Consider the following 14,724-nt stretch of genomic DNA (forward strand, 5'->3'; position numbering starts at 1 on the left):
GAGGAAATCCAAGGCAGCATAGCAGTCAGGCTGCAGCACACAGCATTCAGGCTGCAGCACACAGCATTCAGGCTGCGGCACACAGCAGTCAGGCTGCGGCACACAGCATTCAGGCTGCGGTACACAGCAGTCAGGCTGCGGCACACAGCATTCAGGCTGTGGTACAGTTACCACTTACTGTGCTTTCTACATTTACACGGAGAGGGTAGAAAGATATGAAAAAATGTGCAGTTTGGAGAGAAAAGGAGAGTGAGCAAGATTAAAGTAACAGACGAGAAGTGGGTGCAAAGTTCTGTAATTCCTAAGGAGATTAGCACAACTAAGGAGAGCGTCAGCAATGGGAGAAGTAACTCACACAGCAATAATGACTACAGACTCTTGTAGGTGCTAAAGAACAGTTAGAGTGGAGGCTGCTTATGGCAAAACCCCAGAAATCTGAAAGATGAGCTTTGGAAGGGTTCCAGGAACAGAAACTGGTAGCTTCCTTTTCTACCTGTATGTCCTAAAATACAACTTCTCAATGTCTTTGGCCTTTAGGACCGACCCCTTTATACTCTTAAAAAGTATTACATTTTAGAAGCACTTTTGTTTAGATCTATTTTAGTATCGTGATAAACCACACCTGAGAACACAGGTGTGTTTTATGTCCTATTAAAAAGTTACTTTTGGGGGCTGAAGAGATTGCTCAGTGGTTAAGAGCACCGACTGCTCTTCTAGAGGTCCTGAGTTCAATTCCCAGCAACCACATGGTGGCTCACAACCACTTGTAATGAGATTTGGTGCCCTCTTCTTGCCTGCAGGGACATATGTAGGCAGAATACTGTATACATAATAAATGTTTAAAAAAATGTTACTTTTGTCAGGCATGGTGGCTCATGCCTAGCACTCAGGAGATCGGCCTGGCTCTGCCTCCTGAGTGCTGGGATTAAAGGCATGTGCCACCACTGCCCGGCCCTTTTCCTATTTCTAAGTACTCAAGATGACTACTCTGTCTGGTCTTCCTCTGCATTTGGCTGGGGCCAACAGGTTTGGGCCTAGTGGATGTAAGTGTGGCCCTTAAAAACATCCAGTTTGAGCCCTTCTTCCTCAACTTTGCTTTTGTAGAATTGTCTCAGTTACTTTTCTATTACTGCAATAAAACACCATGAGCAAAGCACCTTATAAAAGAGTTTAATCAGGCTTATGGTTTCACAGGGTGAGAGTTCATAATGATAGAGTATGGTGGCAGGAATAGCTGAGAGTTTGCATCTTGTAAATGGATGTTTCCCTGTCCTGACTGCCCAGTCCCAAATAATCAACTCAGAGGCTGAATATGAATTATAAATGCTCAACCAATAGCTCAGGCTTATTACTAACTCTTATGCTTAAATTAACCCATAATTTTTATCTATGTTTAGCCACATGGCTTTGTATTTTTTTTTCTCAGTACAACATTCTCATCTTGCTTCTCTGCATTTGCCAGCAACTCTCTGACTCTTCCCTTCCTCTTCCCAGAATTCTAGTCTGGCTCTCAAGCTCAATCTCTTCCTGCCCAGCTATCAGCCAATCAGCTTATTATTAGCAAATGAAAGTAATACATATTCATAATGTAGAAAAGGATTGTTGTACTGCAACATCTTGATCTATAGGCAGGAGGCAGGGAACACACTGGGAATAGCATGAATCATTTGAAACCTCAAAGCTTGTTCCCAGTGACACACCTCCTTCTACAAGGACACGCCTCCTAATCCTTCCCAAACAGTCCTACCAACTGGGAACCAAATATTCAAACATATAAGCCTATGGAGGCCATTCTCATTCAAACCACCACAAAAATCAAGGATGAAAGCAACAAGATCCCCAAGTGTTACTGTGAGGGTTAGCACTATGTTTTAAGTTTAAATTACTGTGCTTAAGATTTATGGAACAAAAATGCCTTTAACCTATAACTCCCACTTGTTCAAGGACAAATAACTTCCAGGAATGCTGCGGCTTGTTGTTCATATAAGATAACAACCCATGTGTTTTTGATTCTGTAAACAAGCCTGGTTGCACCAACTACACAGAATGTGCTTGATCACATGTAGGTGGGAGGTACATAAGCAGGAAGTATGTCAAGATGTATGCTTGCACCTGATTGGATGAAAGCCGGGAGTATGTAGCCTTGTGGGTTTTGCCTTTATACGAATCTGACGAATGTAATTTGGTACCATACTAGGGAATCTTGGGAATGGATATGGTAAGTGTCCATCATCCTGGCCAGTATTTAATAAAATTTGCTTCAAATTTGGCTCAAAAAATTGTGGTAGTGGTCTTATTCTTGCCCGTTTGGGATTTACATCATCATAAGACCCACCCTGGAGCCTGACCTCACACGTGGCAAATGCAAATTTCAGAATTATTTGTCTTTGCAACAAATCAAACCTTTGTCCTCACACATTAGAGGAAAAAGAATATTTACAAATCAAATGGGAAAAAATTTAAAACATGGTGCCACATACTGATGAGCTGAATTCATATAGAAGATGAGAGTGTGTGGAAGCCAGGCTGGGCGTGTTTGCTGGAAAAAGGGGAGAACAAGTAATCTTTGAATTGGCAAAGAAGTGGTGGGGACACTAGCACTTTCTACCCAACCAGGTGGGGATGGGGAAGAAATGCAAGTGAGAGTAAGGAAGACAAATGTGATAGTACAAGGCTATCATGGCTAATAAAACCAAGATTCCAGGGCTAGACCCTGAATGTCTCTGATCCCAAAGTCATGATGCTGCCGAACAAATCTCATTTCACACTTGAACTGAGCCACTGCTCATAAATCCCCAACTCCACCAGAAAGAAGGCAGTGTCATTAAGAACTGTTTCCTACTCTACGACCAAGGAGGCAAAATTTTTTTTTCTTTCTGAAATATATAGTTCACAAAGATGAAATATGAGCCAGGCAGTGGTGGTGCACGCCTTTAATCCCAACTCTCAGAGGCAGGTATATCTCTTTGAGTTAGAGGTCAACTTGGTCTACAGAGTGAGTTCTAGGCTAGCCAGGACTACACAGAGAAACTCTGTCTTGAAAAACCAAAATAAACAACAAACAAATAAATAAATAAGGAAGGAAAGAAAGAAAGAAAAAGAAGAAAGAACAATGAAATATCAATTGTTGTTGATTGAAAAATTGAAAAATGAAGGCTGGCACGGTGGCACAGGCCTTTAAACCCAATACCCATAATTTCAAGTTCAAAGGCAATCTGGGATGCATAAAAAGGTCGTTTCAACAAATAAAAAAAGCCCAAAGAAGAGAAAAACAGTTTACCAATGCCAGAACCTCTAGCACCTCAGAATGTGAATGTATTTGAAGATAGGACGTATAATGAGCTAATTAAATGTGGCTATTAGGTCTTAAGCCATTGTTCTTGGCCTCCTTAATGAAAGGGGACGTTTCATACCAGCTGAGGTAGAGCATACATGTAATCCTAGCAACTGGAGGCTGATACAAGAGGATTTCAAGTTTGAGGTCTGCTTGGGCTATACAGTGTTGCGGGAGAACTGTCTGCACTGCCATTCCCCTGGGCTGATACAGTTTATCTTGAATCAGAGGGTGGAGCCAGCTACTAGCTGACCAAAATTAGCCAGGTTTGGAGGACCCAAGGCATATAGAGGGACACAGGAAGTAGTAGGGAGGGGCTTAGAAAGATACTTGGCCTTTTGGATTGAGGAAGGAAAGGGAGGGGAGGGCACCGATTGCTTCTCCGCTGATTCTCTGATCAACCAGGCTTTAACGTCATATCTGACTCCCAAGTTCTTATTAATAATGGAATAATTTAGATAATTGTTATAATACAGCTATACCTTGTATCTTTAAAAAGTCCCTGAACTGGACTTAGACACACAAGGAGGATAACACGAGGTCACAGGAAGAAAAGAACCAGGAAGAGACCACAGAGGTAATACCTGCTAGTACCTTGATCTTAAATTTTTGAAGTTGTGAAGGTTAAAAAAAAGTGACTGCTTTAAGTTCAAGAGTATGGGGACTGGAGAGATGATGAAGTGCTTAAAAAGAGCACAGGAGAGCACATCACCCACATCAGGGAGCTCACAACCTATAAGAGCAGCTCCAGGGTATCTGAGGGCAGCCACATACACATGCCTCTCCCCACATACACACAATTAAGATTCTTTTTAAAAATCTTAAAAAAAAAATAAGAATAGATTGCAGCGGGGCATGGTGATGTATGCCTGAAATCCCAGGACTTAAGAGGTGAAGGGAGAAGGATCAGAAGTTCAAGGCTACTCTTGACTACAAAGAGATTTTGGAGCCAGCCTGAGCTACATGAGACTGACAAACAAAACAAAACAAGAATGTATTGTAGAGATTTAAGTTGGCCAAAACTGATAAGGATCAAGAGAGAAAGAAAGCATTAAATAATCTAGAAACCAATAATAGGCAAAACCAAAATATCCCCTATGATAATAACAATGTTAATGGGGATTAAAATGATTTTTCAAATGTTCATGAACCTTTTGGAATCTATTTGCCATCCCACCCCCCCAGTCTCTCCACTCTACCTCCAGAGAGCTCACTGACCTATCCTTCGAGATTTGGTTTTGCCCCAGCGTCTCTGACAAAATCCCCAGGAAAGCTGGAGTGCTCACTGTGGCAGCCTACAGAGGTTTCCTAGTGAGATCTGAGCTTGCTTTACCCAACAGGACTGCATAAAAGGGTGAGTGGACCACGGGCCTGGGTACCAGGTGTTCGGAAGGGTCTGCATTTGGCTGTATCTAGCAAGGGGGGTGTCTTTTGCTCCACCCCTTGGCATTGTCATAAAAAGCACTTTCAAATAAAGTTCTGGGCCATTGGGTATGGACCCAGGTCCTCCCAAAGCTATCCTGTATTTCTGTTTTTCTTCTTCTCGGCTAAGCCTATCATTCTATCTACAAGTTCCTTATTCCTCTCTCCTCCTCTTAGGACCCCTGTAAAAGGTGGGGGCTGGTCCCACACAGTTCATGTTGTTCTGACATTCACTGTGGTAGCTTTTCATTTTTTAGTATAGCAGTTTGTTGTTGTTTTTGATTTTTGGTTTTTTCAAGACAGAGTTTCTCTGGGTAGCCCTGGCTGTCCTGGAACTTACTCTGTAGACCAGGCTGGCTTTGAACTCAGAGATCCCCCTGCCTCTGCTTCCTGAGTGCTGGGATTAAATGTGTGTGGCTCTACTGCCTGGCCATATAGTTGTTTTTAAGAGTTGTCCTTACTCGGCCAGTGAGGGGACTCCTCCAATAAAGGTGGTTGTTGTGAAGCCTGAAGACCCAAGTTTGAATCCAGGGACCCATATAATAGGATAACTTGTCCTTTGACCTTCACACTCATTATGACATGTACCTCTCCTCAAATAAATAAGTATGTGTAATAAAAGAGTTGCCTTTATTGAATCACATTATGAAAAGTTTATTCTTATGGCAGTTTAGTAAAACTTTGAGTTTCTGAAAAAAAATCTATATTTATATGGTACAAGGAAAACTGAATATTCTGCTTTATATAATTATCCTTTCATGTAATTCAGATGTCAGCTAAAAACTTTCCTCTGGCCCATGAAATCTAGGTGAATATGTTTCAAAACTTTCGGCTGCTAAATCTGTAGATGTCTACAGTCTAGTTCAATATTCTTGTGTATTTCCAACACTCAAGCACTCATCACCTCTTGTTCTTGAGCTGTTATGTCACCCACACTTGGGATTCCAGACCACAGTGACACATGAGATGCAGTCCCTTCCTCAATTTATATAAAACAAATTCAAGTTTGAGTACTAAAAGACGGCAGAGGACACAACACTTAGTCCATACCCTCCTGCCACCATCTGGACTCCATCTCTTCATCTTCTTCTTTACTTCTTTTTTTCCAGAGTACCAAACATCCAATTTTAAAGAGATTTATTTATTTTTATTGTGTTTTGCATATGTGTGTTTTGCCCACATATATGTTTGTGTACCATGTACATGCCTTGTGTCTGAGAAAGTCAAAACAGGACACTGGATCCCTGAAACTGGAGTTACGGATGGTTGTGAGCCACCACGTGGGTGCTGGGTACTGAACCTATGTCCTCTGCAAGAGCAGTGAAGTGCTCTTAACTACTGAGCCATTGCTCCAGCCCCCAAAAGTCAATTTCTTTCTACCTCTTCTATGTAGATAAAATGGTTATTTCACTATGTAAGTGAACGGGGCTTTGTATTTCCCTACATTCTGTAACTGGTTTGTTAGGACAAGTCTTTACAACAGGCAGGGGCTTATCCTAAAATAGCTTAATGTACAAGCACTTTTTGGGGGTATGTGTGGGGTGGGATGGGGTGGAGTGGAGGGACATGTAATCAACAGACAAACTTATTTATTAGTGACTTTTCTATTGCTGTAAAAAAAAAAAAACAAAAACAAAAAAACAAAAAAACATCATGACCGAGGCGGCTTAATAGGAGAGTTTATTTGTGCTTACAGTTCCAGAGGGATAAGAGTCCATCACCATTAAGGCTGGGAAGTGGGGCAGCAGGCAGGCATGGCAGCTGGCACAGAGAGCCGAGAGCTCCCCTCTTCACCCGCAAACAAGAAGCAGAGAAAGGAGACGGAGAATGGTGCCTGGCTTTTGGAACTCTCGGAGCCCACTTCCAGTAACACACTCATTTCAACAAGGCCATACCTCCTAAGCCTCTCAAAAACTGCCACCAGCTGGGGACCGAGCATTCAAATGCCTGAGACTATGGGGGACATCTCATACAATCATTAACCAAATTACAAGAAGAGAGGTTTTTAGCTGGGTTTCAAAAACTGCTGGAACCAGACTTAGGACGGTTCCTCCTATTGTAGACTAGCAGAAGTGTCCTTATTTTTCCTTTGTTTTTTGAGACAGAGTCTGACCCAGGCTAGCCTCATGCTTCTTCAACCTCTTCTGTGTGAGGATTACAGGTGTGTGCCTCCTGGCCAGATCAAGAAATGTCAATGCTTATCTTATACAGCTTTGACTTTCCTTATATTTCAAAATTCAAAACTGTCTGTGATGAACTCTCTCGGATTCAATTTAGCAAGCTGTCTGCTCCTGCCCAATTTCTTATAAATTTGTGTTCCTATAAGAATACAGCACATCCCAGAGGAACCAAACTCTTGAGAAGGGGCTATTTCCAACTAAAATGAGAAATTTTATCATAGATATTATATTCTGGGATTTTTTTTTTTTTTTTACTATCTTTAAATTAAACATGAGCTAACTACCTAAGTCCCACACTAGCATTTAAACGAAGTCACTGAACCACTGAGGAAGGGACAACATTTACTGCCTGACGGGTAGCAGATAAACACTTTACAGAGGCCTCTTGAGGTGAGCCTTTGGGATTGAGTGTGATTTGTCAGGCCAAGAGGGGATTCAGGTTAGAGAGACTTCCAAGCTTGAACAAATGGACACAAATATCTCCTCTTTCAGACCTCTTCTTTCATATGCTGGGGGAAAATATTTGAAGCCACCAGAAAACAAGGGATAAAAATACCATGTTGGTTTGAGAACAGAGGATTAAATGATCCTTACTTGAAGTGAAATGCAAGCTGTATGAACAAGCAAGCAATTTAACCCTTTGACAACCGACTTTATCTGTTATGTGTTACAAAAATGGTACATCAAGACCACAGGATGGGTGGAGTTGTTACACTGTTCCTGCCCCAGGCAAACAAGCATTGCCTCAAGGCCAGGCTGTTACTGCCATATACAAACACACTCCCACAAAAGCAGCCCCCTTTCAGCTTTCACTTTCTTGCCTGCTGCCTGCACTGCGTCTAATAAACTATTTTTTTTTTTTTTTCTGTTTGGAGAATTCTTTCACCACTGGAGTCACCGGCCTGACACAGCCAGTCTGCACAGAAGGTTCAAATAATTATTAAATAAGGCAATTCTTCAGTTCTTTGCCTTAGCACATTGTAGGTGCTCAATAAATGCTGGGATATGATATTAGCAAATGTTGATACACAGAGTATAATGGCACGGTTCATCAAATTCTGGCTAGATTCTGCAACTATTTAAAGTGACTTGTTGGGCTGAGAGATAGCTCAGCCGTGAAGAATTTATGCTGCTCTTCCAAAGGAGCAGAGTTCGACTCCTGGCACCCACATCAGACAGATTATGACTGTAACTCCTGTTCCAGAGGATCTGACGCCTCTGGCCTCCACAGGTACCAGCATTCGTGTGCACATACTCACATGCGAACATACGCTGCATAGTTAAATAAATCTTAAACATTTTAAAAAGCTGCTTATGCAAAGCAGGTATTTTTTAAATTGTAAAATACTTTAGTTTTTTTTTTTTTCATAGTTCTGCCAGGAGCAGTAGCATAAAAATGAGAGAAACCAGGAAATGGAAACTAGAGCCCAAGACTGACTTTGTGAGAAAGGAAGCAAGACAGGCCACGCCTTTCCAAAGTCGTGACCACACCGGCAAGAACCTGCTACCGCGGGCGAAGGTGTAAGCTCGGAGCCCAGCTCTGGACGGCTCGATCGGAGAACGCCGCAAGCCAGCTCTCAGCAGCCCGCCCCACAGCCCGCCCAGCCCGACCACAACCTGTCCTGTCTAGTAGGCGAACCCTCACTTAGCCGAGATCCTTTCCCGGCTTCCCCCGCGGTGGGGCGTGACGCCACTTCCGGTCTCTGACCGCACGTGGGAGGAAGTGCCGGTGCCCGCGGCTGCTGCTCCTGCCAGTCTCGTTGGTTACACTAGCCCGCTGGCCCGGTCGCTGCCCCGTGCCGCCCGCTGGTCATGGGAGTCCCGGCGTTCTTCCGCTGGCTCAGCCGCAAGTATCCGTCCATCATTGTCAACTGCGTGGAGGAGAAGGTGAGGAGGCGGTCAGTACGCCGTTGCGGGGACCTGGCGCGGCACGTCTAGGCCGCGGCCCTAGGGGCCGGGCACCCGCCCCAGGCAGCCTCGCGGGCCGCTCCGCGGGTTCGCGGATTCCCGAGGCGGTCTGGGGGCGGAGCGAGGGAGAGAAGGGGTCTGTAGGGGTCTGGGCGGCTCCTCCCCCGCCTGCCAAGCGGGGCACCCCGGGCTCCGCCCACGGCTTTGTTTCCTTGGTTGCCCGCGCAGCTCAGGGCTCAGAAGGGCGCCCTGGCTGGGCAGCCCTTTGACGCGGGCTGCAGGGGGAGGCATGGTAAGGACCGCTTGCTGGTCCACACGTGTGTTGGACGCGGCGTCCCCGGTGGCGGGATCGCATGTTTTCCACCCGAGCCTGGTCATTTGTTGCAGTTCACCGTACTCGCAGAGCGGCTAGTTAGGAAGGACTAGGACCGGGGAACCGTCGGGCTCCAGGGCGGGCTCCACTGGACGATTGCGGGGCCGCTTGCGGTTTCACTTTCCGGATTCTCAAGTGGTGTTAGTTTGCTAGTTTGTAGGTAGACTTTTAGCCGTTTCGATTCGTGAGTTTTGCTTTCGTCTTTCCCGTGATTCTGTCCGAGTTCGACTTTGTACTCTCAATTAGAATTTCTGGATTGGAAAAGTTCCGTACACATGTGTCCCCTCCCACTTTTGGCTTTAGAACCAAGTATCTGCCTGTCTCCAAGAACCTATTTCTCCTGCTTTAGGTTATTTACTTTCTCACCTGTCTTAGAAGAAACCATAGCTTTGTTTTGGTGACATTCCTAGTATTTCTTGTGTTCTCAAAAGACAAATTGCTAAGCTGAATCAGTTTCCTTTGTAAAACTTTGTGTTCCTCTGGGCCAAAGGGAAAGCAACAGTTCCTTGTTCCGTCCTTTCCTGTCCGGTCTTCTTTTCAAAGACAGACACTTGGAACTGTTTTGGTTTTATCTCTAAATATGTTTGTATTTGATTTATCTGTTTTGGGTCTATCTAATTCTAGGTGGAAGACGACCTAGACATTTATTCACTATCACTCTGCTTTCCTAATGCTACAAATACATATATCTGACGTTGGTAAATTTTGTAGTTTAACGGAGAACGGCTTTAAATTTTCATCGCTCCAAGGTATGGCACATGCCTTTATCCCAGCACTCAGGAGGCAGAGGCAGGCTGATCTTTGAGTTCTAGGTGAGCCTAGTCTACATAGCTAGTTCAAAGCAAGCCAAGGCTTACATGTGAGTCCCTCTCAAAAATTCTGTCGCCTGTACAAAGTACCTTTTTGCTAGTTTCTGTCGCCTATACTATATCCTTTTCTAGTTTCTAAGGTTGATGTTAGCTTTTTTCCTTCAAGCTGTCTTAACTGGTCAGCAGTGCTTTTAGTTCTCAATCAAGATTGTCAAAGCTTTGGCTATATAAGCTAGGGAGAAGTGTTCTTGTTGACTGTTACATACTGTGATTGTAGTTTAGGTTGCCTATCTTTTACTAGAGCGGGCCCCTCACGTCTCCCCACCTTTCACCCCTTGGTTGGGTCACTTTATACCTTTCCTTTCCCCGTCCACATAATTTTATCATGCATTCTGACTTTTTTTTTTTCTCATTGTGCCTCTTTTAAGTATTAATTTTTCCTTGGAGAAAGTATCTCACTGCTTAGCCTCAAACTCTCCCAGCCAGTCTCCTGAGTGCTGGGAATATCATGTACACTGCCACTCCCAGCTTGGAGTTGTCTTTATGTCTGTTTTCTTTACATAAAAACTGTATGCTTCCTAGAGGTGCTTCCTGGAAATAACTGTTTCCTGAATTTTATCTTTCTTGGCTTAAAGCTGCCCTTCATTTTTATTTTTGAATTGAATTCTTAGGAAATGCCACTGTGTGATCTGAGTTTTCTATCATTTTAGGTCCCCAGATACCTTTATTCTCCTCATGAACGGTTCAGTCCAAGTTGGAAAACCAATTCCCATGAAGATGTTGGAAGCATTCTTTTCAGCTGTTGTTGTTGATAGTATTAATTTTCTTTTAAGACACTGTCTCACTATGTAGCTCGGGTTAGCATGGATATCAAAGAGAGCTGCCTGTCCTCTACCTCCCAAGTGCCGAGATTAAAGGTGCTGGCCACTAGGCCTGGCTGTTTATGTGATATTTGTTTATTTAACCAAGTTTTTGGTAGCATTTACTGTGTATCAGACAGTGTTTGAGGACTTTATTGATACTAGGTTGTTAGGTACTTAGGACAGCTAATAACTGTCAGTACCAGTGTGAAAGCTAGGAAAGTCAAGCTCCTAACTTATGACGCTCCCCTTTCATTCTTTGGAATTGATCAATTTTTTACTTTTCATTGTGCCATTTGCACACATTTACATAATATATTTAGATCCCATTCACTCTTCCCTTACAGTATCTTGCTCCCCTCCTGCTAATCTCGTTCTTCCCTACTAGCTACCCTGTGTGACCTGGTCTGTTTAATTAGTGTTGTTTAGAAGGATGAGGGTAAGTGGTCGGTCCACTTATTTGTTCTTCTTTTCAAGACAGTGTTTCTCTGTGTAGCCCTGGCTGGCCTGGAACTCAGAGATCGCCTGCCTCTGCCTCTCAAGTGCTGGATTAAAGGTGTGTAACCTGCCTGTTGAAAGTTTTTGGGTGTATGCAGACACATGTGCATCCAGAACAGAGGTGGAGGGACAATAACATGTATGCCTTAGTATGTATATGGAGGTTAGAGGACAACTTTATAGTCAGTTCTTTCCTTCTAAGCAAGCACCTGACCTAGTTAAACTTCTGGTTGGCCCCTATGCTATATAGTCTTCATGGCTCATTGACTTTCATGTTACATAGACTTTGAGATTAATTTATATTGATTGTATCTCTTTCATTTTTGAAACAAAGTCTCCCTGTATAGCCCAGGATTTCCAGAAACTCATGATTCTTTCTACTGTGGCCAGCTTCATTAAAGTTTAAAAAAAGTACATATTTGTTATTAATGAATTTCATTATCACATTCTTTTTTTTTTTTTTTTTTTTTTTTTGGTTTTTCGAGACAGGGTTTCTCTGTGTAGCTTTGCGCCTTTCCTGGAGCTCACTTGGTAGCCCAGGCTGGCCTCGAACTCACAGAGATCCGCCTGGCTCTGCCTCCCGAGTGCTGGGATTAAAGGTGTGTGCCACCACCGCCCGGCTCATTATCACATTCTTATGTGTGTATGTTATGCACTCTGCTCTTCTTTACTCCCTCCCATTACCTTCTTTCAGCAGAAGTCTAGAATCCTCATGAGAAAACGCATGCATTATTTGTCTTAGCCTGGTTGTTTAGCATAATAATTTCCAGTTCCACAAATGATTTAATTTCAGTCATGTTTGTGGGGTTTTTGTTTTTTGTTTTTTGTTTTTTGTTTTTTTTCTCCGAGACAGGGTTTTTCCGTGTACTTTTGGTGTCTGTCCTGGATCTTGCTCTGTAGACCAGGCTGGCCTCGAACTCACAGAGATCCGCCTGGCTCTGCTTCCTGAGTGCTGGGATTAAGGCGTACACCCCCCGCCACCTGGCATCATCTTTGTGGTTTAATGATACTCCAGTGTGTGTATATATACACATCTTTCTGTATACATGGAATTATTGGGGGATATTGGCTGTTAAGAAAGTGTCTCAATAAATATGGATATATAAATATGTCTGTTGCATGCTGACTTGGATTCCTCCTAGTATATATTCAGGAGTGGTACAATAGCTAGATCATGTCATATGGTAGTTCTACCTTTTCCTTGTTTTCCCCTGAGGAATCTCCATACTCATTTCCGTAAAGGCTGCAGGCATACACTTTCCCTCTAGCAATGTGTGTTGCCACTCTCTGTTATCCTTGCCAGCATGTGATATTTATGATAGCCATTCTCACTGGGGTGAAATCTCATTGTAGTTTTGATTTGTATTTCTTGACGACTAAAGATTATTATTATTATCATTATTATTATTATTGTATTATTGGCCACTTTATCTTTTTTGGTTTGGAGACAGGGTCTCTCTGTGTAACAACTCTATTCTGGAACTCACATTGTAGATCAGGCTAGTTTGAACTCACAAAAATATGCCTGCCTTTTCCTCCCAAATGTTGGGGTTAAAGATGTGCGCTATTTATTAATTAGATTGTGTGTGTGTAAAAACTTCTGAGTTCTTAATACCCTGTCAGATTAATAACTGTCAGGGATGTTTTTCATTCTGTGTGCTCTTAAACACCAGTTGCTTGCTTTTCTATTCAGAGACTTCATTTCATTTGTTAATTTTTTAAAATTTATTTTTATTCATGTGTGTCTTTGTATGAGTGCCCTCTGAGGCCCCAAGAGTGCATTGTATTTCCTCTAGAGCTGGAGTTATAGGCAGTTGTGAGCCACTTCATGTTGGTGCTTGGAACCAAACTTGGATCTAGTTTGTTCTTTTGCATGTAAATACTCAGTTCTGTAGCACTGCTTGTTGAAGAGACTTTCTCTGGCATGTTTTTTGGTAGTTGTGCCAAATGCATGATGGCTCTTGCTATTTTATTTCTGGATCCTCTTATTTCCTTTTTACATGTCTGTTTTTGTTGTTGGTAACAATGCTGTTTTTGTTACTATGGCTCTGTTGTCTAATTTGAGATTTAGTGACACCTCTAGTGTTCTTTTTGCTTAGGATTGCTTTGGCTTTTTGTGCTCCCTTGTGAATTTTTTCTTTCTGTGGAAAATGTCATTGAAACTTTAATATGGATTATATTGAGTCTGTAGATTGCTCTTGGGCTGATCCAAGACATGGGAGGTTTTCGTCTTCTAGTGTCTGCACTCTTCAGTATTTCATTTTGGGGTTTTATGTGTGTGTGTGTGTACATGGGTATGTGGTTGCTTGTGCTGTGCTTGTGTGTGAAGAGGCTAAAGGAGGACATTGGGCATCTTCCTTATTTACTTCCCACCTTATTCATTGAAGACAGGGTTTCTCACTGAAATGGAAGCTCACTTTTTAGGTGAGGCTAACTGGCAAGCACACTTCCAAGATCTCCGTGTCTCATCCTCCCAACTCTAGGGTTACAGGTACACACAGCCTGCTTTTTACACACAGATCCTGGGATTCAGACTTAAATGCTTAATTCTTACAGAGCAAGCACACCTATATATTGAGGCATATCCCCATCATAGAGTTCTTTTACCTCCTTGGTCGTATTTATTGTAGAATGGGTTCGCATGGTTGGTTGGTTTTGTTTTTGAAGCTGTTGTGATGGAACTTTTGTCCTGGTTTCTCAGCATGTTCATTATTGTATGTAGAAAAACTGCTGTCATTTGAGACAGGGAGTATTGTTCTGTAGGCCAGGCTGACCTCTAACTCACAAGATATCTTTCTGTCTGCCTTCTAATGCTGGAATATGTTTTCTGCTTGTCTTGTTTTGTCTTTTTAAATGATACGACACTGACTGAGTCCAAATAGTACTGTTCACCTATATATGGGTGTTGGGCTGGAGCACAACAATGTACTGAGGGGTATACCCCAATAAAATTGACTCCCTTCTCTAGCTAGGGCAGGGTTTTATGAGTCCCTCCCTCGTCCATGCTAGAATACTGACTGGCTTGATCTTGTATAGGCTTAGTACACGTGTAATCCCAGCTTCTCTTGAGTGCAATGGCCATGTCATGTCCAGAAGACAGCATTTCTCAGCACCCTCTCCACCCTCTAAAACTTAGATTCTTTCTGTCTCCTCTTCTGTGATGTTCCCTGAGCCTTGGTGGCATGGAAGTTGATACAGATTAGGAATGAACATTTAGGGATGAACACTTAATAGTCATTTATTCTCAGCTACTACTGATTCAAACAAAACAACCAACACTTTATTTGTATGTGTATATGTGTGTGTGTGTGTGTGCTTTGGTGTGTCTATGGTCAGGGAA

General features: G+C 42.8%; 1 protein-coding gene and 1 long non-coding RNA gene across 2 annotated transcripts in view; one reads left to right on the plus strand and one right to left on the minus strand.

Annotated features, from left to right (window-relative positions):
- Positions 1 to 6,335: 6,335 nt before the first annotated feature.
- LOC143273015 (uncharacterized) lies at positions 6,336 to 8,703 on the minus strand. The gene is made up of 2 exons (XR_013050818.1): positions 8,576 to 8,703; positions 6,336 to 6,544 (listed from the first exon to the last, which is right to left on the minus strand). It is a non-coding gene; the product is annotated as an uncharacterized LOC143273015 (long non-coding RNA).
- Xrn2 (5'-3' exoribonuclease 2) overlaps positions 8,448 to 14,724 on the plus strand; it is a 78,429-nt gene continuing 72,152 nt past the window's right edge. The window contains exon 1 of the mRNA XM_076570788.1: positions 8,448 to 8,823. Coding sequence (XP_076426903.1) covers positions 8,749 to 8,823 — 75 coding nt within the window. The 5' untranslated portion in view covers positions 8,448 to 8,748. The remainder of the gene's footprint in view (positions 8,824 to 14,724) is intronic.

The sequence above is a fragment of the Peromyscus maniculatus genome, chromosome 4 (genome assembly GCF_049852395.1).
Source record: "Peromyscus maniculatus bairdii isolate BWxNUB_F1_BW_parent chromosome 4, HU_Pman_BW_mat_3.1, whole genome shotgun sequence".
NCBI lineage: Eukaryota > Metazoa > Chordata > Mammalia > Rodentia > Cricetidae > Peromyscus > Peromyscus maniculatus.